At 39.4% G+C, this 23,629-nt stretch overlaps 2 protein-coding genes across 2 annotated transcripts; both read left to right on the plus strand.

Moving 5' to 3' along the window:
- Positions 1-16,349: 16,349 nt before the first annotated feature.
- hmx1 (H6 family homeobox 1) lies at positions 16,350-18,159 on the plus strand. The gene is made up of 2 exons (XM_030788325.1): positions 16,350-16,656; positions 17,552-18,159. Exons 1-2 carry the CDS (start codon positions 16,350-16,352, stop codon positions 18,157-18,159), a joined length of 915 nt encoding a protein of 304 aa, XP_030644185.1.
- Positions 18,160-20,979: 2,820 nt separating this feature from the next.
- Positions 20,980-21,896, plus strand: hmx4 (H6 family homeobox 4). Its single transcript, XM_030787768.1, has 2 exons — positions 20,980-21,190; positions 21,376-21,896. Exons 1-2 carry the CDS (start codon positions 20,980-20,982, stop codon positions 21,894-21,896), a joined length of 732 nt encoding a protein of 243 aa, XP_030643628.1.
- Positions 21,897-23,629: the final 1,733 nt, after the last annotated feature.

Consider the following 23,629-nt stretch of genomic DNA (forward strand, 5'->3'; position numbering starts at 1 on the left):
GCACTTACCTTTCGAGCCTGAGGGAAGATTACATAAGAATCATTTGTACAACTGCACACTCAGCTACATTACAGAATTGTACACGCTGAGTTGTTCATGGCCACGCTGAGTGACGGATCTTAAACGCCTAAAACGAAAGAGAGAATAGGTCCACCGCAACCCCCAAAACATGATGATTACTTTAACAACAGTGCTATCTTGTGTCAACACGCACGTATTACACAACCTTGACATTATTTCATGGCTCTCTTTTGAGTAAGTAAATAAATAAGACAAACAGAAGAAGAGTTTGAAAATGAGTTTTGACGGTGTAATTCTACAGCATAGCCAAATGTGTTTTTTTTTTCCTATACTCCTGTGAGTTGAGCAGAAAGAGCTTCAATTATTCCAGACTTCTTCTTTTAGGAGACGAATGATTGTGTCAAATGATAAAAAATATTCTGAAGCCTTTAAAGAGAAAACATTCATCTTGTAATCATCCGCTGGGAGAGTTATAAAACTTGCTCGTTTTCTTCCCCAAAACCCTCATAATTAAACAAATCGGTTAAAAACAGATCAAGAGAAGTTAGAAATAAGCGCTCTGTTTCCCTCTACCGGACGGCATTAGAACTGTTAATGTGTAAAAATGAAAACTAGCAAACTCTGCTCGTCATTTAGCAAAAAAAAAAAAAAAAAGAAAGAAAAGTTAGAAGCCTACGCGACTCAGTTTTATTACCCCAGGCATTTTATGTTTTAATATCTGACTGTTGAAACCTTTTTTAATTGTCTTTTTATATATATATATATCTTTTGTTAAAGACACGGCCATTTACAAACATGCCAAAGACATATACTCACTCTTTTGAAAATGTAGTAAAATTCATATACCTTGAGCTCACTTTACAATCTTATAAGGTGAGCTAAATAATCAAGATTGAAATTTTTAAAGCACAAAGATTTCTTTTTAGCAGAAAAGGAACTGGTTGGGATGTTGGGTTTTATTCATGGAGTGAGTTGGGTTTGAGCTGTCTTGCTTTAGTTGACTGCTCGATATTTCACACACATCTAGCTGCTACATGAGTGCTTTGGTGTGTGTGGTGTTTGGTATGATTTTATGTTTAAGTCTTTTTCAAATCATACACGTACAGTCGCAGAATCCTGCCCCTATTGGAAAACAACAGCAACAACAACAACAAACAGAAAAAAAACCAAAAAATTGCTTATTAACCAGTAAAAAAACATAGAGCTACTGGATTAGACACTGACAGTCATACATTTTGCTTTGGCATTTTGCAATATCATTCACCTAAAACGCGAACGCCACAACCGGGAACATCAACTTCTGGATGTTTCCGCAGGAGGGAGTGAAAGTATATGCCCATAGGTGTGTGAGAGCCCAGAGGTAAGAGGTCTTAAGAGATTAATGGTTGTTTTCCGCCGGGCTCACTAACCCCGGGTCAGGGGAGACGACACTTTTGGGTTTGATCTGTGGAAATGAAAGAGTTCGCTGACCCAAAACAAACAGCAAAGACCACATTGTGGAAATGGAAACTGACAACTGCCATACCTCAAAAAAAAAAAAAAAAAAAACGGCCTGAGAGAGAGAGAGAGAGAGAGAGAGAGAGGGAGAGAATGAAACTCATGACCAGTAAACTTAGCTTCACAGTCCATTCAACATATTTTTAAAATGCTCAAACCAGAGACAGGAACAGGTGCATCCTCACCAACAAAGGGGCCTTGGCCTGACAGAGAGATTCAATAAAGGACCAGCTAGACTTACACAAGTTTTTAATGACTTTATTTCTCACACTTATGTCACGTTGTTCAGTCGGTGTGTAAAAGTTTCTCTTTGTGAAGACTTTAACGGAATATATGAGTGTTAAGGTAATAAATCCTCATACAGGAGCTGACAGTTATAAACGTTTTAAATAAACCGATTTAACAAAGATAATAATAATAAAAAAAAGAACAGTTAATGTTATTTAGCTGTAATCTGGACACAGACTCTTTTAGACTCTTTAAAACATTTAAAAAAAGAATGAGAACCAGAACAGACTTGACTCATGTCTCATAAATTAAAAAAAAAACAAAAAAAAAAAAAAACAAGAGAGCAAAATAGGAAAGCAAAGTAAACAACAGAGGCAAGGTGACAGTTCAGTTGACCAAACAGATCACACAGTTGGGTGGAGGAGACACAGGCCCGGTCATAGAGTCAATGACCAGTCACCCACGGGACTGGAACGGACTGGTTAAAGATCAATGGGCGATAATGACCGCCAAGCCCTGACCGGGAGATCGATTCCGTCGACGTTTCATTACCTCCAGCCCGAGGAGCATCCAGATTACAGAAGATAAGTGGTTTTTTGTTTTTTGTTTTTCTCTTATTTAGTTCGTCCAATAGAAATTCTTTGTTTGCTGTTTATGGAGTGAGACAATCTCAGCCGTTTAAAACCTTTTAGTCTTTCATTGATTGATGTGAAAAAGAGATGGCGATGTTGTGAAACTATTCTTTCTTTTGTGACAAAATTGCACGTCAGTCTAAGTTGAAGCCATGTGTATCTGTGTAGACCGGCAGTAAAATTGTGAGTATACTACATACTGACCTCATATGTGACGTGATACCCAGATTTTTTATCATAACACCCCTAACCAAATAATCATACAAAGTCAACGTGTGATTAAAATAACAGTCTTAATGACAGAATATTAAAAAAAAAAGGCAACAATAACATTCTGACATGCAGGAATATTATAGTTTGACATATAGAATCATTAACATGAATTCTATTTGAAGTTCGGTTCAGTAATCAATTAAAAGAAGAATGAGTCTTGAATAAGCCCAGAGTTTTCTCTTTGATGGATTGTCCATAATATGACTACACTCATTTAAAACTGAGCCACTTTTTACTGCATTCAATAAACCTGAGGGAATTTATGATGGATTTTAAGGAAATATTGCAATAAAATACAATAAAACAGTTAAGTGTATTCTAAATCAATATTAAAATAACTTACTCTGAAATTGCACTCTCCATCTTGTATACTTGTATACTTGTAGACTTGTATACTTTGGTTGTTAATTTTGAGTTAATATTGACATATACACAATAACTTTTGATTTGGTGCTTTAAATGCGACTAAAATGTTCTATTAGATAATAAATCTCCTTTAAACTTCCGTTTAAATCAAACCATTCAGCGTATCAGCCTTTTACTCTAGCTAGATGGAAATAAGGGATATTAAATTAAAAAAAAAATTTAAAAATTAAATAATTCACTGTAACCCTTATAGATATAGTTCAGTAGCAGACAAAATCTTATGAGTTCATTTAGAGCCATTTAATCACGTACTCAAATAGATCTTTTTATTTAAGAGACATTTTAATTACAGAACCAGTAACTTTGTGAAATATTCAGTCATAAATCAATGCAGAAACTCTACAATTAGGCTTTAAAATCTGTTTTAAATCTGGGGAGTGTGCATGGTGTGTGTGTGTGTGTGTGTGTGTGTGTGTGTGTGTGTGTGTGTGTGTGTGTGTGTGTGTGTGTGCGCGTATGTGTGTAGTTGTAAAATTAAGTTTAGTTTTGGCGTTTGAGCATTGATGTATCACGAGTCCTATTATAACTTAGAAAGTATGACCTCAGTAATATCACTTCACAAACACTAGTCTGAGAACATTGACTGCCATGGGAATGAGGAATTACAATGAAATACAAAATCTTTCTTTCTTACTCATAAAAGACACTGTGGGTAATCTACAGTAAAAACTCATAATGCTAATTCAAAAACAATTCATATTTACATTTTTTGTATTTTAATTTTGAATTTGTCATTGAAAAATAGATCTAACAGTTAGAAAAACCTTTTCTTGACTCCACTACAGGGAGGGGAATACAATGAAACCATGACAAAAAAAAAGAAGTCCACTTTTCCGTCACGCAACGGAAATTTAGTTGGAGCACGCTACCTGAACATATCGTAGCTCTATCATTATGTAGCCTATTTAAGTTTCATGAAACGATGCAATGATATGAAATCCTCTACCGCTGAACAGGTTGTTTTGTTTACTATTACTAACTAGTCGAGTAACTTAAAATGATTTTGAAAGCTCATTTCAAAATGTTAAATAAATAAGATGGAAGACAAGCTTTTGATTTACATTGACAGTTACACATTTAACAGACGATTTTATCCAAAGTGACTTTTAAGACAGGAAGAACACAAACCAAGCGTATCAAGAGTTGTGTGTAATGAATGTGATGGTGCTGTATTGTACACACGTGCGGTGTCAGGGATCTGTGTAACAAACTCAGCTGAAGGCCGAATTTCATTATATGGTTCTATTCAGAGCAACAGCTGCAAAATTCCCACTTTAGGTGGAATTGCTGAGATTCCCAAAAGGCATTTGTGAAGGGGGAAAAAAAAAACTCTTAAATTGTATTTTGTATGCAAAACACCCTAACCTATTACTTTAAATTGAGTCTAAGATGACAGTGTTTATTGTTATAATTATTATCATTAGTGGTAGTAGTAGTAGTAATAGTATTTTTTTTTTGTATATTTTTTTTTTTTACAAAATAAAATGCAGTATTTATCATCTCAAAAGAGTCCAAGGTGAAAAGCCATAATAACTAGACCAGGTTTAATGGCACTTGGTCCTTCCACTGTTACTGTTCAGACCACTGTAAGAGTCTTCTCCCATAAGAAACAGCTCAATACACTACGACAGGGATAAAGACGTTATTGGGAATTTCGATCACCGTCTTCCGCCGCTCCTCCCGTCTGCCTCCGACTCGCCGTCGGGGTGGGGGGGGGTTCGCGTGCCGACATGGCGACCTCGCCCAGTTTTGGGTGAGAAGCGGAGGGCGCAGGAAGAGGGAAGTCATGTTGGAAGTGTCTCCTTCCTCATCAATTAATGAGGAGCACTTAAAGAGCCTCTACGCTGGCTCTTGTTTTCATCGCCCGGCCCCGATAAAAAAGAGAGGGAGAGCGATAAAAAAATCACTTCCTCTCTGTCAGATCGCGTAGGATCCAACCAAGATAGAAAGAGAGAGGGATAAAGAGAGAGAGAGAGAGAGAAGCAGGGAGCAAATGAGAGACTGAATGAACAGATGAAGATAGATAGAATGAAAGAACGATAGAACGATAGATAGATAGATAGATAGATAGATAGATAGATAGATAGATAGATAGATAGATAGATAGACAGATAGGTAAATAGACAGATAGGTAAATAGACAGATGTTATAGAGTGGATCTTGGACAGAGACAAGAGAGGGAACGAACATCCATACGGAATAGGAGCATAAGGGGGAGGGTGGGTGGGTCGGGGGGGGACTTACGGAGAGATGGGAGGGGCACGGAGCGAAACGTCCCCCGTGCTGGGGCGGGGCCGAAAACTTGCGTGACAAACAGGGTGAAAAACAAGGGTCCAGCGGGCAGAGAGCTGTCCTCTGGGCACTACGCTAATACAGCCCTCCGCCTTTCATCTTTTATGTCGCTTTCGCTTAACCCTGCTCTGCCTTCTCTCCTAACATCCATCTTTAATCAGCAGACCCCCCCCCCCCCCAACCCTCCTCCACACCCCCTCCTCCACCTCCAAAAAAAAAAAAAAAGCCACTCCAATTACAGCAATATGGATAGGCTGGAGGTTCAGGCAAGGCCAGAACAATCAATCCATGAGAGAGGGTTTTAGTGCGGTAGGGTGGAGGAGTTTGGGGGGTGGGGTGGTGGGGGGTGGATGAGTAGGTTAGTCCAAAAGAGTGACTCACCATTCGGTTATGTGACACAGTGAGGTATGTTGTTTTTCAGTGTCTTCCCGAATAAAGTTGCCCATTAGTTTGAGCTTTTGGCCACCGAAAAAGAGAACCTCTGACATTGAAACGTCACTTTCTTTTCTTTTTTTTTCTCTTTTAACGTCAAAACGATGTTAAGATAATCAGGGTATGTCACCCTATGGACTAAATGTATATATATGTATGTATGTGTGTGTGTGTGTATGTGTGTGTGTGTGTATATATATATATATATATATATATATATACACATATATGTTATACCTCTACAAAACTTTGTCGTTTGTATTACAATGAACATTCAGAGAGTGCAGATATGCTGCAGAGGTCTTGTTTTCTTGTTTTAAGACAATAATTAGGCCTGTGAGAAGAAACCTGCGTGGCGTAAAAATCCCCCCGCTGAAGAACGTGTAGATGGCAGAGGGGCCTGGGGGAGCCGACGTAAGCTGTAATTCTCTAAGTAAACTGCTGCAGCGTAATTAGCCGCGAGGGGAGTGGTTTTAACCTTCAGGCCAGTGTGCTTTCAAAGGCAGTCCTCTTCAGCCTGAGCTACTCATGCACTCTTTTCCTCTCTCTCCCTCTCTCTCTCTCTCCCTCTCTCTCTCTCTCCCTCTCTCTCTCTCTCTCTCTCTTCCTCTCCCTCTCTCTTTCTCACGCGATGCCCTCATACAGCGGCAGTCCAGTAAAGCGTACACAATAAGCCCTTGTGAAACAACCAGTTAATTGTCAGTTTAGATAACCCGATCGAGGAAACAAATTCAACTGATTGAAATGCTTTATGAGAAGATATTAAAGGGGGGGGGGGGGGAAGCAACATAGATGGACAACCTAATAATTAATTGTTTTTATTCCCTTACCGTTCCTCACGCCCTCTCTCTTTCTTATTTGGAACGGACTTGAATCTAGGAATTGTTTGTATTGTGTGAAATTTAGAATGTAAGCCAGTTTAAATCTCATAATTCATAACACCAATTAGGCTATTGACCATAGATGAGATTAGAGGAAAATGCTGTAAGCGCTTTGCTTAGTTTTTAGCCATGGTTTTTTGGGCATTAGCAAGCAAACTTGGATGCATGAGTAGGGAAAGAATTCGAGATCTCTCTCTCTCTCTCTCTCTTTCCCTCTCTCCCTCTTTCACACACACACACACACACACACACACACACACACACACACACACGTAAGCAAACACAGAGAGTGAGATTATGTGTTAAATCCACTGTTAAATGGAAACAAACGCATTTTATAAACCACTTGGCAAAACTCAGCATATATTTCTTTCTGGTATGCAGCTCCATTATCACAATGAAAAATATTGTCTTTCTAGGTATTGCACTAGAAAGTTTTCTCAGCTCCCTGAGAACAATTCAAAGTTTGAGCTGAATTCCTGCAGCTTAGTGCTACGTGTGATGTAAAATGATTTTTGGGGAAAGCAAAGTCAATTAAATCCTTTAAACTGATCTAATTTCTCATAAGCCTATTTGAGGGGTTTTTTTTTCATAGTGCACATGGAAAGGCCTTTGACTGTATTGTTTTCTGACTTGTGTCCTTTGCATTTGGAAATATTAAAAAGCTTACAGTGTTTAAGAATTTTTCTGATAAACATGGGACAGTTCACATCCTGGACAGTCATTGGTTTTCAGAGAAGCTGATGCTTCAAGACTAAACAACTCATTTCAGATCTGATAAAGTCTCCAAACACAAATATAAACCTCTCACAACTTAAAGCAGTTATGGATTTAAAATAACGCGAGACAACTGACACAAGCTATTTCATTTTCACAGCTTTTGAAATACCATATGCAAAATTTTGTTGATTTTTTCAGTATAAACTTAGTTGGACTCACCATATAGGGGTCGCACGTTTGAGCCGTGAAGTTGGTACTTGACTGGTTTGAGGTGTGTTTTCAAAAGAACGCAGTTTTCACCTCTTTGTGCCCAACTGACGAGTCGGGGCTGACAGAGGTCAATGTAGCGTGAAGAGGTTAAACAAACGGACATTCTTATTTCAAACCTCCAACTGATAAAGCAGATAAACTGGCATTTTGGGTTTGGCTTACAGATTTACTTAAGTACCGCATCAAGTACCACATCATTACATGTTTGTTCTTTATCTAGGAGATAATCAGCTTTGCAGTGTTGATTTGAAGTAAGCTATTTTTTTCCATTGAAAAAGCTAATTTTGAGCTAACTACTGACATGTTCCTTTGAATCATTCGTAGAAGACAACCTCCACCCCGCCTGTCCACCCAACAACGAAATTGTTGCATGTTTTGGGCCAAGTTCTGCTAAACAAGTTTTAGAAATTCTTTTAACGGGAATGATCAGATAGAAAGTAAGAGTAAAGGATTTTAAGTACAATTAACTAGGAGCGATATTGCTTGCGCTCTATACGGAAATTATCTCTTGAATTAATCTACGACATAATATCTTTGAGCTTGACCATGTATATATACTCTATAAAATGGAACATTTTGCGGCTACTGACAGAATTAAAACATTATTTGCCGATGTTTATATTAACGGAACTGGATCTGGAAAAAACCCTACAGATATTATGCTGTTCAATTTAGTGCTCAAATTATCCCGCTCAGGTTTGGGAAGAATTTTGCAGAGTCCCACTTGAGAGGAAAAGAAAAATCACAAAGAAACCTTGGCTTGGTTTTGAAAATGTGTGAATTCAAGACACTGATGTTGGTAAAGAGCACCCAAAGGTACTCCAAAGCGTCTTTTATCCACTCACACACAAATATAATATTCACTGTGACGAAGAACTTAAAGTTCAAGGCTGATTTTAGATAATTCAGCATATTTTAGACGACTTAGATAATGAAAAATATCCACATGATATTCAGCTTTAAACACTCGGGTGACCCTGTGACTCACATAAAGTAAGTAGAATAGAAAATAAGGGGATTGTAAATAAATAATGTGCCAACATGATTATGTAGGTCATATATATGGAAAAAAAACATGAGTCATCATGTAAATTGCGATGGTAAACAAAAATAAATGAAATACCGCCGACAGTACCGTTTACAGTATACTGTAGGCTACAGTTTTGGGGACAAAACATGGACAGTTTTCTGTTTACCAATTGCATGTATTTCTCTAAGTTAACAAACTTTTACATCGTAAATGAACAAACTCAAATGAATTGTTTAAAACGCGCTGATAGTACCTACACGCGATTTATTGTTTCTGTTTTGCAGTAATTTTTTATGAAATGAATGTATGAAATGCTGCAAAGCTTTGAAATAAATCTTTATTATTAGATTACTAGAGACTGTCGTACACGAGGATAATGCGATTTCACATGTTCGTTACCCCTTAAGAAAGATTTTTGTATTCCTTTACCCCAAAAACCGACTTTACATATTTCCCCAAAATTCAACCAGTCTGTAAAAACAACACCCCTACAGCCTAGCGTGGTTTTAAACCAACTAGATTGTAGATTAGGTCCGTTTGAAAATGTTGTGTAATTTTATAAGAAAACTGCTCACAAATTTATCCGTAAGATTATGCGGGAATTAAAGCGATTTGAAACAATTCGTAATTATTTTGAAAGAGTTTGGGCTTTTATGTGGTAAGCAATTTTTCTTTCTTTGGTTTCATTTGTCTCAGGTTTTATTGGTCGCGCGCACACACACACACACTAACACAAAATCCAGAATAATTCTAGCTAGATCAACACTGATTAAATAGTTCAGGTTTAGCCCAGGCAAGAGCAACGTGACCGCGGGGCCGTTCAGGATGACCGCTCTTCTGAAAGCGGAAAACAGATGTCTAGACCTTTGTGCTTTGCCTGCCAACGAGGCTTATAATGGGTCAAACGCATATGTCCGCGGTATCCAGTTTTACTGTAGCGTGACCCTGACCCTATTACTATACCTCATAGGAAATTATTACTAAACATCACTAATGATCATGCTGTGCCCATGTCTGGACGAACCACTGTATATAGGCCTACTCAAACACCACACATTCCTCGCATTCACGAAAATACAGGCAAGAATATAGGTCTTCACAAGTGGATTTGTAGTCGAGGCCTAGTACTTTAATGATGCAAATTTAAAACAGCGTGGGCCATTTCATTAAGACGTCAGTGATGTCATGAGAAAATAAGCCCATTAAAACCCATTAAACTGTAACTTTATATTAAAGTTCCCAGCCTTATGGCGACTGGAAACACTCGAGACCTTTACGTTTGTGAATATTCGGAGGCTACGGCGAAATCTAGGGAGGTAAAAACAGACTTCCATCTTTTGATTAGGCCTACTGTTTGAGCAGCGAAAGAATTACGCTTAATTAACAAACAAGGAAGCATACATAGACCAGCGAAAGTGAAAGAATATATAACACTTTATGTTAAGGTCAGCTGGGGTCTTAGTGCCCGTGTTAAGTATATTAGGTGGATTTCAGATGTGGCTTTTATGAATTCCGTTAATTTAAGTACCTGCGCGTGCAAAGGTTCTTTAAGGTTTATCGAAAAGCCACGTTTCAAAGCTTACATTAAGTTAAAGCTGTCTCTATACTTACGTGCCAACTAGGGACATGACTGCTGTTCTTAACCTCAGCTATGCTATGATCAATGTAAGGTGGTGTGGAAATTGCACACGGGCTGCATTATGTGTATTTAGCGCACGCTTCGTCTGGTCTCATTCTACGATGCTCCATTTCCGGCAAGGTCTGATGTGTTCCGCACCAGTAATCAGGAAAACATCAATGTCTGGTTAGTTGTGCAGTCTCTCCTTTCACCGGTGGCGTTCTTCAATACCCCCTTTTTTACGACAATGACACTGCTTTTAGAGTACTGTAATAACACCATAGTCCACACTGGACAGATTGTAAACGGGAAAGTAGTAAAAATTCGGGGTTTTTTTTGGCAGATAAATCAAAACACTCTCATATCCTTTAAATACAGGCCAGTGTTACTGTATTCATGTGATGTCACAGCCTAATGTTAGCCAAATGGAAATTACATGAAGGTATCCGACCCCCCCCCCCCCAAAAAAAATTTAAAAATTCAAATGTATTTTAAGTGGTCTGAGACAATAGCGACTGAAAGTCAAACCGTTAACACACATTAAGATGACAGACTGTAGGATGTAGATGGGTAGACACATCCCCCCCCGCCCCCGAAACCACCCCCTGAATAACTGCACTACAATAATGTAGCCAACAGATGGGGCTGGACATCCAACCTGAATCTTCATATGTCAAACTGATGTCCTCATCTGATCAGGAACATTTGATAAGACTGCTGTCTCCTTTACGGAGAGCTGGGAAGATGATACAACTCAAAGACAAGATCAAAGAACGACTAAACGTTAATCGCGGCCCCTGCGCTGTGCGATTACCCGACATTATGGAATTCGGAGCGCCCTTTTGACCACGCTGCGTCGTCAATGGATGGAATGACAGAGTGGGGACAGGGGAGCTGAAATCGTGAACAGTGGAGAAGGCCCGGGTTACTCACGTGTGACCGACCTCTCTGACGACCTCTATTCGTAAAAACATCTTACAGCCACTACGCGAAGAGGCTCGGTCGCACACCGCGGCAGATGCCTGAGTGATGGGAAACTGGGAGTGTCGTGGAGGGCGGGGGGGGGGGGGTGCGGGGGGGTGAGATGGGAGTGTGTGTGTGTGGGGGGGGGGTTAGAAAGAGAGGATGAAAAGAGATGGAGAAAAAAGAAGATGGGGGACAAGAGGAAGAGAGAAAGACAGAGAGAAAGGAGAAAAAGAGAGAAAGAGAGAGATTGACAATGTATGTGTGCGTGAGAGAGAGAGAGAATATGTGTCTGTGTGTGTGTGTTTGTGTGTTTGTGTGCATGCGTGTGTGTGAGAGAGACAGAGAGAGAGCAAGAAAAGGTGCGCGCGTGTGTGTGTGTGTGTGTGATAGAGAGAGAGAGAGAGAGAGAGAGAGAGAGAGGGATAAAAAGAAGAATGAGACGGGGCATTATAAGTAACAGAATTGCGGGCAGTGTAAAAAGGTGTGTGTGTGTGTGTGTGTGTGTGTGTGTGTGTGTGTGCGCGCGCACGTGTGTGTGTGTGTGTGATAGAGAAAGAGAGAGCGAGAGAGAGAGAGAGAGAGGGATAAAATGAAGAGGGAGACGGGGCATTATAAGTAACAGAATTGCGGGCAGTGTAAAAAGGTGTGTGTGTGTGTGTGTGCGCGCGCGCACGTGTGTGTGTGATAGAGAGAGAGAGAGAGAGAGAGAGAGAGAGAGGGATAAAATGAAGAGGGAGACGGGGCATTATAAGTAACAGAATTGCGGGCAGTGTAAAAGGTTGTGCCAGTCTGAATAAGGATCAGTGAGTTACATGCCTATGAGGCCCTGGATGCCTGCCCCTCAGTACCAGTGGGGTCGCACAAGGCGCCATATCCGAGAGAGAACACATGAACACAAAGAAATATGAGCTAAGTAATCTCTCTCTCTCTGCTCTCTCTTTCTCTCTCTCTCTCATTCTCTCTTCTCTCTCTCTCTCTCTCTCTCTCTTGTTCTCTCTTCTCTCTCTGTCTCTGTTCCACAGCACGTTCTCTCTCAAACACACACATGCTTTTTACCAAGAGGAATGCGGGGGGGGGGGGGCACAGTGGAGGCGACAGATGGACAGAGGAAAATTTGAAGGCGACTGTGCTGCTTCACCGCTACGCCACTACTGTACGACTGCAAAATGATGATTCTTCTGAGCTGTGTCTGTACCACTGGGAAGATGTACCAGGTCACAGAAACATTTGACAAACAATTGGTCTGCATTTAACACTAAAGTACAATCACCCATATACACACCAGGCATGTGCCTGAAACTGATTTCACAGTATGGGAGCAAAGAGCTTTGTAACTCTGTAGCAATTACTTGGAATGGCTTGTTTTGCCCCATGCATATTTGCATGCTACCAGATATAATCACACAGATAACCCGTTCAACCCATGGGACGTTTGGTGTTCCTAATACTGTATTTGACTAATTTACTGAATTGTTGTTTTTCATAATTTTACTACAGATTGATATTTTACCTACTTATATTTACATGAATAATTATGATTTTGTGATTGTCAGAGGTGGCAAAAGTAAAAGCAGAAGTACTCTTGCTAGAAAAAAGTACTCTAAGTAGAGTTAAACTGGAAACCGTTTCTGTAAATTGTGAGTGACTATTTCACTCTTACTTAAGTATTTTTCAGAGGAGATATTTTAACTCTGCTCAGAGTCTTTTTTTTTTTCAGCAAGAGTACTTCTGCTTTTACTTTTGCCACTTCTAGAGATAGTATATCACATAAAAGCACAGCATGGCAAAATATAACTATGAACAAAGTACACTGCGATTACCCTTCTAGACAGTTCTACAATTATTAGGAATGAGGGAGATTGAGAGTTTTAGGGATTTTGTGTTGATTTTTTCCTTCTATGTCGAACTGTTTTACCTTGACAAAAGTAAAGAGAACCTATGGCGACAATCTGGAAATGTACAACTTGCTATTATCTGATTAGCTGACAATGAGGATTTCAATACAAATTTATATTATGTAGCACATTTATAGTATGTAGCTGTAACATTTTATTGATATTTTATTAAAACAAAATCAAAAGTAAGGACCAGGTCCAAAAGTCATTCAGGAGAAAGTGGAGTAGTGTTTGAGGCCGTTAGGAAAACGAAGACTGAAAATTATTTCGGTAATAGCCTACACACGAGGGAGAGGTCATGAGTTGCATACGCAATGCAACAGCGCATTAATTTCTTTAAAAAAACAAAGCTGAAAATTATAATAGGAGCAATAAATAAAAAGAAAACTATGTAGTGACCGCAACTGGCAACATTTAAAATCGGAATGCTCGCTCTGCGCCTCGAACGATTTTGAGAGTTTGAAATAAATAAATACGGTTATGTTGATCCATCGGTTAGCCTAATTATTTTAATATTCTAAATGTTATAAGGTGTTACCAAATGTTGGTTCAGCGACGAATATATCATTCGTCGCGGTACCAACATTTGGTAGGACAATGTAAATAAAACAAGTAATTTTACACTTTTATGGAATTTGCAATTGCTACCAGTTCCTTTCCACATACAACTATAAGTAACTTAGGGTATACACTTCTATACATGTTGTTCTACTGCAATTAGTAGTGAATTTCACCATGAAGTCTAGTCTATCAAGTGGACTGCAGTTTTCTACACACGAATATCACGAAACTGCTTGCGTGGCTTACTTGCAGTGGAACACGATTTATGTGTAGCCTACACAACTTTTTATAACGACTTTGTAAACAGTATCAATAAAATATTCCTTATTAATATTACTTAGAATTGGACAGGTCTATCGGAGATGGACTGCGAATCGCTAGTCATATATTGATTGTCAATAGACCTCGGGTTGTAATCTATAAAATGTAGTGTTTTCATTTATTAAATTGGTTAATTATTGATTGACCTTTTTATGTTTTTAGTTTATACTAAATAATGATCATATTTACCTGCTACTCTGGCTTAGTCTATCATCCTGGTACCTTCTTTTTGTTTGTTTGTTTGTTTTTTACAGCTGACTCCTGAGGGGTAGTTCTGAATATTTTTTGCCCCTTCGGGTACTTAAAGACCCTCTAGCCTATGTAAAACTGTTAGATTATCTTTGTCACGTGTCACTTGCCGCACAAAGTTTGACACATGTTCAACAATTTATTCATCAGAAGAAAAATTCGGCGCTCTTATGAAATATTTGGCTTGATTTAGTGGTTTGGGGAAAGCAGATGTTAAGTTGGGTTTGTTTCAAATGAATGCAAAAACAAATTAGACATTTTGTTCTCGGGCCTAACGCAAACAAATGCGCACTTGCCCTGATACAAAATTATACTGTTAAATCAACATTATGTCAAGGTTAAAAAAAAATCCGGAGAAAGTAGTGATGTGCAGATGCTTGGGTTTAAGCGACGGATTTATTTCTTTATTTTATTTACAGTAGTCTACCTGATCCTGTCTAATCCGGTGTTGTTTAGTTATTTATTTATTTATCCATCCTCTACTGCTTTTGCATTTAGGTTTTAGGCCAAAAGGTAACCTTAAGTTGCCATAGGCTGCAATAGGCTATTTAGCAGGCTGGTCTTGAACACGTTTAAACCAGTTTACTGTCTTCATCAAACAAATGCATTATGCTGCCAAAAGTGGAGTTTGCATTTTGATTCGCTGTTAAAAGGACACGCTTGCCCCGAAGATGCCTTACGAGCGGTTCCTGTCGCACTCCAGTGACGTGTAAGCCGTAAAATAACGAATAAATGAATGTTTTGCCATTTCAAGAAAAGGTTAAGCGTACCCATTCGTGCGCATTTTAATATTTTCATGATGAATTTTCATTTGCACACGATTTCACATTAATTCACATTTTGCAGTCAGTCTGATTATTAAAGTTCAAGATTGTTTTCAACACCTCCTCCCATAAAAGAACAAACAGACCAAAAACTCGATTAAAAAAAAAACCAGTATATCTGTTGTATCATATTATATCTGTTTATAGCCGGTTATATCTATTGTACATGTACAGACTCACTCAGTTTAAAAATGCAGGAAAACTTAGATTGGTGTGACTGCAAATTTTTATTTATTTAATTTGGCTATGACGACACACGTGTAGATACTAAAGTCCCTGTGACGTTATCACATAACGATGCATTATCACAAAACCGCATAATTTGTATTTATCAAAACTGATCGAGAACTAAAACATGATTCGAAGATGTCCAATTAGTGTACCTTGACTATAAGGGGGCTTTCAAATTCATTTTTCACGCTCCAAGAAATATTTTAAAATCGATTTCACGGTTCAGTTACTGAAAATACTATGGTCTTACCTAAATTGCTTTAGTGGAGTTTAGCCCACAGATCATGAAGGGTTTAAGAAAAGCCAATCGTACTAGAACAGTAACGACAAAAATCTTAACACAAACGAATGTTTTTTGCTTGTTATTAAATCATATTCAACTTCATTTTTTTTGCAGGGGTTGCACATAAATCAAAAGTCGGAACTATGTTGCGACTGTGATCCGTTTTTAGGAACGCCATGATGCAACTACACAGTCAGCCAATAGGCGGTGGTGTGTCCAGCTCTACGGAGGTTCGTGCTTACGCACTATGTGGAACGCGAGCCTGGGATGGCGCTATCTGTATTTTGATTTGCTCCTTAATTGACCCAAATAGAGACCTCACTGACTGGGGTTCCTCCGGCCCTGAGGCACTATCTAACAGAGAGGGGGATTCATGGCGAGTATTGCCCTTTCTTGAGTAATCCCATTTGTTATTGTGGTCGTCCAATAGCAGAATGCCTTCGGCTTGCTAAGCGTTTGACTTGACGTGTATTTCTCCTTACTACAGCTTCTGTACTCCCCGTGTTGGCGCCGTGGATGCACGACGATCACTCTCTGTGAGGATTTAATCCATCAAAAAGCTCGTGAGATGGTTGAACTGAGAACTCGGGACAAGGAGCAGGGTTCATTTTGTTTTGCGTAAAACATTTGCGCATACATTTGGGGGAAAAGACTTGGATCGGTGTTTTAAATCTCGAGTTGGATTTAAAAGAGTAAAGCATGCGTGACAAGACGGAGACAGTAAGTCAAACTTCGACATCATCGAAAGGCTCTTCGTTTTTCATCGAGAATTTGTTGGGCTCGAGTCGAAGTGAGACGTCGGTAAGTCCTGTAAAGGATGATGCTGCTGTCGAGAGTCGACGAGAGACGGCTCTGCGGGACAGAGTCACAGTCGAACATTATGGTGAAGTGCGCGGTCAAGCGTCCAGCTCCGCTTTGAAAACCGAGATGTGCAGAAGTCGACAGTCGCCTCTCCAGTGGTACGGCCAGACATCCTTCAACTTTAGAAATTTTGAACGACCCGAGAGTAAGTGTGGGCTTAGTACTCATATACTCAACGCGACATATGTCAAGTTGAAGAAACGATCAAATGTGTTAACATGTACAGTTCCATTAAACGTGATAAACCTCATGTTGATTATACTATACACGTATTGTAATACTAGGGTTAATAAATGTCTTAAATCATGCAGAGCAGAGTACTCCTGTCTCTGTGATGTGCTTCGCTAATAGAGTAATCACTCTGACTAACCGCTCAATGAAAATGTGAACGACCATGATGAACTGGAATATTTTCCCCATTAGACAAGTGTACTTAGCGCCACCGCTCGTTGCAAGACCACGGAAGCAATTATGCTGCTGGCACGTCCACATTAGCTTTGTGCTTCATTAAGTAAAACCAACAAAAGCAGCGAGAGTGTGCGACGGCCTGGCTCCCAGGACAGCGAGCTTAGGGAGAGAGACTTTCCAAACTCGTTAAAGGCTTAAGGGTGCAATTGGTTTGTCCGATTCGTTAACCCTGTAAAACTGGAGAAACTTGGCTGCGCTGAAAGAGAGAGAGAGAGAACACACGAGCGTAGGTGTACTGTACGTTAGAAGAAATGCATAAGTGATATTTAGGTCAAGTACAGAATCAGCTAAATGGCGTATGTGATGGCTAGTTGGTTTAAGGTTTAAGGTTTATCACATTATCTTGCTCACTCGTGAGTCTGACAACTGTTTGATTACTCTAAGACGTTGATTAATCTAGTAGGCCCAGAAGGGCCTACAGTAGTGCCCGAGAGGTGAAAACTATAGTTCGTACTTTGACAGTCTAAACTATGCGAAAAATCCCAGAGGCTTCGCTTTGCCGGACCTCCTTTCCCCGTTTTAATGCCTCGTTTTTCTAGTGTTAATTTTCTGATGGATTCTTTTTTCACCAGGTCCAAGAGACGAAACCCGCAGTTCAGACGAGCAGAGTCATTCAGTCTTAAGTGACCGTGACTCTCCAGTCGGAGTCGAGTCTATAGATGGAGCCGACGACTGCTATCAGAAAACAAGAGACTGCCAGGCGGACGAGAACGAGGATGCAACGCATATTTTCGAAGAGCGCTCTGAACCGGACACACCAGAAGTAGGCTCGGCCCGCAAGAAAAAGACCAGAACGGTGTTTAGTCGGAGCCAAGTCTTTCAACTGGAGTCCACGTTCGACATGAAACGATATTTGAGCAGCTCTGAGAGAGCAGGCCTGGCGGCCTCGTTACACCTGACTGAAACTCAAGTGAAAATCTGGTTCCAGAATCGCAGGAATAAGTGGAAAAGACAATTGGCCGCCGACTTGGAGGCCGCAAACATTACGCACACGTCTCAACGGGTTGTTAGGGTTCCAATTTTGTACCATGAGAACGCCACACCGACGTCGGCGTTGAGTTTTAATGTGCCGCAGGTCTCACCACCAATCATAGGGTTCTCCACTTCAGTGAATTATCCCCTCACATCTTTTGCTCACTCCATGAATTTGCTACGGTCGCAGATGACTGGCCTTGTGTAAATGTTGGTTTTTGATAACACAGCGTTCATACACTGTCTAATAACAGATCTATATGTAAATAATATCATGACTGACTTCTAATCGTGCAATAAACTCAGATATCCGCAGAAAACAACGGTGATGTTTGCTGCGTCCAAAGAAATACGTGTAACAGGATTATATACTTCACAAGATAAGTATACGTTGTGTATTATTATTTTTTGTGTGTGTGTGTTATTTACATTTTGTTTGTCAACAATCAGTAGTATCACGCATGAGGAAAATGCCCAGGACAGCTGTGTATATTTCAGGGCTGCACTTTGTGCCAACATTATTTTATTCCGAATCACCGATTTCAAATATGGTCACTTTTTTCACACAATGAATTTATAGGTATGAATAAAACTGATCACAATGAATCTTGTGTGGAGTATTTCTTCCCCTCTTTCTCTGGGGTTCGCCAAGCTCTTGTCGTAGCTTATGGTGTAAACAAAAAACGTTCCTTCACAAATAGAAAAAGTTTAATTTGACACTGCACTCGAAAATTGACATGTAACCTAAAGGTCAAGTCACGACGACCAAGATGTATTTCTGTACAAAAAAAGTACCACAAACGGAACCAAACAGGTATAGGTACCTAAACTTCATTTGCGTAATAATACTTCTAGTGGATCTTCAACGTAGCCTGTTATGTACAGGCCTAGTGTTTTCATATGAACTGGTTAGTGAAATTTATGCTTGAATATGCATTTGCGCATGCTGAAAAAGAATAATGAAGTTCCAGAAAGACTTACAATGCAAAATGTTCGAACTGGAAGCCGGTTGTATTGGTTTTTGCTTTATCCTTGTAAAATTCATATGGTCTTAAATGATTTCAATAGCTTTCCGTATCTGCACATCCAGGCATCTTAATTTTTCACAAGAAATCCAAAACAGATCTAAGTCGTTGGATCGAAACCAATATATATTAATCCAGCAGACAACCGTCCGCCAAATTTTGCTAATCCATTTATTATTAATGTAACAAGCATAACTGCATGTTTTATTGTGCCACGCACTTAAAGGTGTGTGACGCATGTCGCGTGAAGAGAATGGTCTCTAAATCTAATGACAGTAAAGTTCACAGAAAACGGACATGCCAGCGTTGTGATAGTTATTCAGTTACACTGTAAGAAGTACAGAATAAGTATGACAGCATATAACAATTAATATAAACCTCAACTGACGGAGGTAACTCACTGAAATTAATTTAATAATACAACGTAACGAGGAGACGTTCTGTAGTACATTGTTACATCAGACGGCATACAGATATATAACCTAGTGTCTCTCATCAACAGTCTAATTAATTTTAATAATTTGTGCAATGAATACAACTCCTTGCCACATTATTGAGAATGGTGTGTGTTTATGCTTAATTACGTGCGTTTTAGAAGCAGCACGAGTAATCCAACTAGAATAAACTTTTTAGGAAGAATTAATTACGCCGCATAGCGTAGTACACTCTGACGACAAACTAAACATATTAACATAATGTTACCTCGCCTGCAGAAAAGGATTCCGTCAGCAAATGAGTAATTGGCAAGATTGTAAACACACAGCGCAAGTAAAAAGGATGTGGATAAACAGAAATAATGGGAGTATTAACTTAGATCGGCCTGTACACCTGAGACTTCAATACTTCTTTGGGTTTTAATTTTCTATGTATAGAAACATCAACGATATTTTTTAATATTCTTATAATACTTCTCAGTTACATTGTGTTAACATAAAATTGTAAATAAGTCAAACGGCTCCTTGCGATTCATAGTTAAAATGCTAGGAAAAGTAAATTTCAGGCCCTTTAACCGCGACAGTTAACTTGACAGTTAGCGTCAACCAAATATAAGAGGAATAGGTATGACTTGAATATTGGTTTAGAATAAAGATACTTCTGAATGAACTGGTCGACAATCAGCCTAAATAACGACATAAAATTAAACTTTAAAACATTTGTCATGTTAAACATTCATATCGATCAGAAACTAAAACCTAAGGTTTCGTAGGCTATTAAAAAACGCTAAAAGCGAATGACCCATTCTTCTGAACAAATGAATTCTCACTTGAATCATTCTCTTTTGGACATTGTACACTGGTGTTATGGTCACTGTGTTATTCAAATAGGCTACATATACATAAAGCAGATCTTCATAAAATTCATGCTTGGTTGGAGTCAATTGGAAATAAATTACAACCAACTGTGCAAACTCCAACACCGCTGAATAGCCTCACTGTAGTAATGAGTTCAGTAGGTTCGTGTCATTTCCGAGAAAAGCCTTCTTCAAAAGGGCGTTTTTGGTCTGTGAAAAGAACACAAAGCTGCTCAACACTGGACTAACATTTTGAGAAACACAGTTATTTAATAACACGCAAATTACCATGGAAAATTGAGAACAAATGACACCAAGTTGCGAAAGCTTTATTAGAACGAATGCATAGACCAAAACTGAACCACTGGACATGTATTTTGAGCTATTTTCATACATCTTACCGTTCACTGAATTAAAAAGAAACAAATATATAAATAAGTACATACTAATTTTGTATATTAGTTTATGTGCACCAGATGCTTGTAAATGTTTACTCCCACCCTCTTCTGCAATTGGTCCCTGTGGTCTGTGAACCTCCTATCCAGTGGACAACGTGAAATGACGTTCTTCCGGTCCGTAGAGTAGCAGTCGGGACAGAGACATTGGCAGTGCTTGTCGCGGAGCTATGGTGCGCGGAGGTTCAAGAGGCTAGTGTCCTAGAAAACGAAAGAGAGAACTCGACGAAAAGGAATCCTTCAATCTACCGGAGAATATGAGCAAAGAGGACGCGCCATGCCGACCCGCTTCCTTAAAATTTACCATTGACAACATCCTCAACCTCAAGACGAGCGGCAGAGCCTCTGACAGCTGTCAATCAAAGCCAGAGCAGGTCGCGCCTCGCAGCAGGGATGACTACCCCCAGCAACGTCAAGAGCAGAAAGGTCCAAGATCGCCGGATGCCGATAGCAGACTTCACGAAACAGGTAGGTCACTTCCACCATCATGTAGCTGCAGTTTAGAGGGTATTTGGCGACACTGGCTGTATTAGGTTACCTTAAATATACTCCGGTATCGTAACTGTGTATCCTGAAGATAAGGCACTTCAGATCGTTGCTCGTTTCAGACTTATTTATGTGTCCCGTGTATTCGACTTTTCACATCCACACAGAAAGTGACAGAGCCCCAGAAACGCTTGGCTGTCGAGACGACGCACTAAAGATCACCGATTCACGCTGCGAGAGCACAGACAGTTGTGACGACGGAGGCGAACACCACAAAAGCAACGGCAAGAAGACCAAACTGACAACGAAAAAGAAAACGCGCACCATATTTTCAAAAAGACAGATTTTTCAACTGGAGTCTACATTTGACATGAAACGATACCTGAGCAGCGCCGAACGGGCTTGTCTCGCGAACTCGCTTCAGTTAACCGAAACCCAAGTCAAAATCTGGTTCCAGAATCGACGGAATAAATTAAAAAGACAACTCTCCACTGAACTTGACGGACCCAACGCTGAATTTGAGGCTGCTAAGACTGTTCCTCTTCCAACGCTATACAAAGAGAACAATATACTTGGAAGATGCTTGCTTCCGATGCCTCTACCCATTGTGTATCCTGGGAGCAGTGCGCCTTACTTATGTTTTTCCAATGCCAGCAAATACTTCAGCCTTTTCGAAGGGGACGTATGACTGCGAACAGAGCACCATTAAGAGCCACTTTTTTTTCTGTTAGAAACAGCAATCAGCAAAACACATTCTGGTTCAAGCAATTACTATCATTAGCCTATTTTTTTCGATTTATTGAATTGCAGCAAAGCTGTGTAAGCCGAGGTCAAAAGAACCGGCGTTATGTAAAGACCTTACTTTATCACGTTTCTATGCAAATTTGATATTATTTATTATAAGCTGTAACTGTTTTGATATAGACCTGGTAATAATAAAAAAAAATATGTAGGCATAGCTTTTAAGGGTTTACCCCATTTTTCTAAATAGCCTAACAATGACCAGCAACCGGAGAGGTAAATCCTGTCTTTTGGTGACTGAGGCCCAAAAACAAACATACAACGCCATTTTCTTATTGTTTACATATTATTATTATTATTATTATTATTATTATTATTATTATTATTAACACAAAATCGCCAAAGATTATCGTTGCATGCATTTGTACTGTATTGAGTATTACTTTTAATTTAACGAAGTTGAGTATTTAAATGAATGTAATGGGTATATCATTTTCCGTTTAAAGCATGTTTATTATGTTTCTTCCAATTAAAATTTTAGCTTTTAATTCTTTACGTAACTTGACCAAGAAGCATTATTTACACCACTTATCGAGAGTGATATTAAATTTCATATTTTAATCCTGCTTCGCAAGCTATGCTTTTTTCGTGTGTGTTCAGAGTTACTATGGAAATAGCATCAATCGCATTTGAGAACACCGTACACGGAGTTTGTTTTAGAATTAATGCTAAAACTTGGTAATCCTGACTTTTTCTTGGACACTGACACGTGAGTCTTCTTATAACAGAACCGAACAGACTCATGTCGAGGTCGCACCGCCGTTCAACAGGCCTATCCCGTAAAATGGCAGGCCCACAAAACTATCCGTAAAACAAGCGAAATTCCTCTGCGTGTAAGCCTATTATCACAAAAACGTTAATCATATTTTATTATTCCAGGAGAGCGATATTCCTTAGAGGCATACATAGAGCGGATTTATACTCTAGGCTTACTATTTTTCTCGATGTAGCCTACATAACAACACGACGTCCACATTTATTCTGTTCCACAGGCCCCAACAAGTGATGTTTTATATTTAATAAAGTAATATATTAGTGATAACTGAGGGGTCATTTTCTTTTTTTTATTCGATTTGAGATGAGCGCAGGAGAAAGGCCTAGTTGTAATTCAACGACAAAGCCTTGAGCCTACTGAGAAGATAACCAAGCCAATAACAACAACGCGTAGGCTATACGTGCGAGCAACAAACAGGACTCAACGCTTGTGAAATGACAGAGTGAGGCCTACTACTGTACTTTATCTCAATACATATCTTATTTCAGTCTAAGACCTTCGTTTTCAAGTCAGGCCAGTTATTGACCGCTGTCATTCATATTTTGTCTTCTAAATTAATTCTTAAAGAGCACGTTGGGTAGGGCAGATGGACCAATGGACCCATCACCTCATGGGGGACAAGCTACATCTCTCAAGAGAGCACACGCAGCTACCTCCAAACAAAATCCGCTTTGTATTACTACCCACCGACGTATAACAACAGTCCACCCGGTAACGTTTCCACTACACCTCTATCAGGTTACGAACTTGAGGAAACTGCTGCTTAACACTGACTAGCACTTTTACTTTTACTTGTATGCCTACTAGTGCTGACGCGCACTAGACTCATATATGATGTCATATTT

The sequence above is a fragment of the Chanos chanos genome, chromosome 11 (assembly GCF_902362185.1).
Source record: "Chanos chanos chromosome 11, fChaCha1.1, whole genome shotgun sequence".
Taxonomy (NCBI): Eukaryota; Metazoa; Chordata; class Actinopteri; order Gonorynchiformes; family Chanidae; genus Chanos; species Chanos chanos.

Excerpts from the sequence above, each read along its gene's own strand:
- hmx1 (XM_030788325.1), top strand. The coding sequence starts at position 16,350 with ATGCGTGACAAGACGGAGACAGTAAGTCAAACTTCGACATCATCGAAA. Across the intron at positions 16,657-17,551 it reads AAATTTTGAACGACCCGAGA|GTCCAAGAGACGAAACCCGC; the intron begins GTAAGTGTGGGC and ends TTTTTTCACCAG.
- hmx4 (XM_030787768.1), top strand. The coding sequence starts at position 20,980 with ATGAGCAAAGAGGACGCGCCATGCCGACCCGCTTCCTTAAAATTTACC. Across the intron at positions 21,191-21,375 it reads TAGCAGACTTCACGAAACAG|AAAGTGACAGAGCCCCAGAA; the intron begins GTAGGTCACTTC and ends ACATCCACACAG.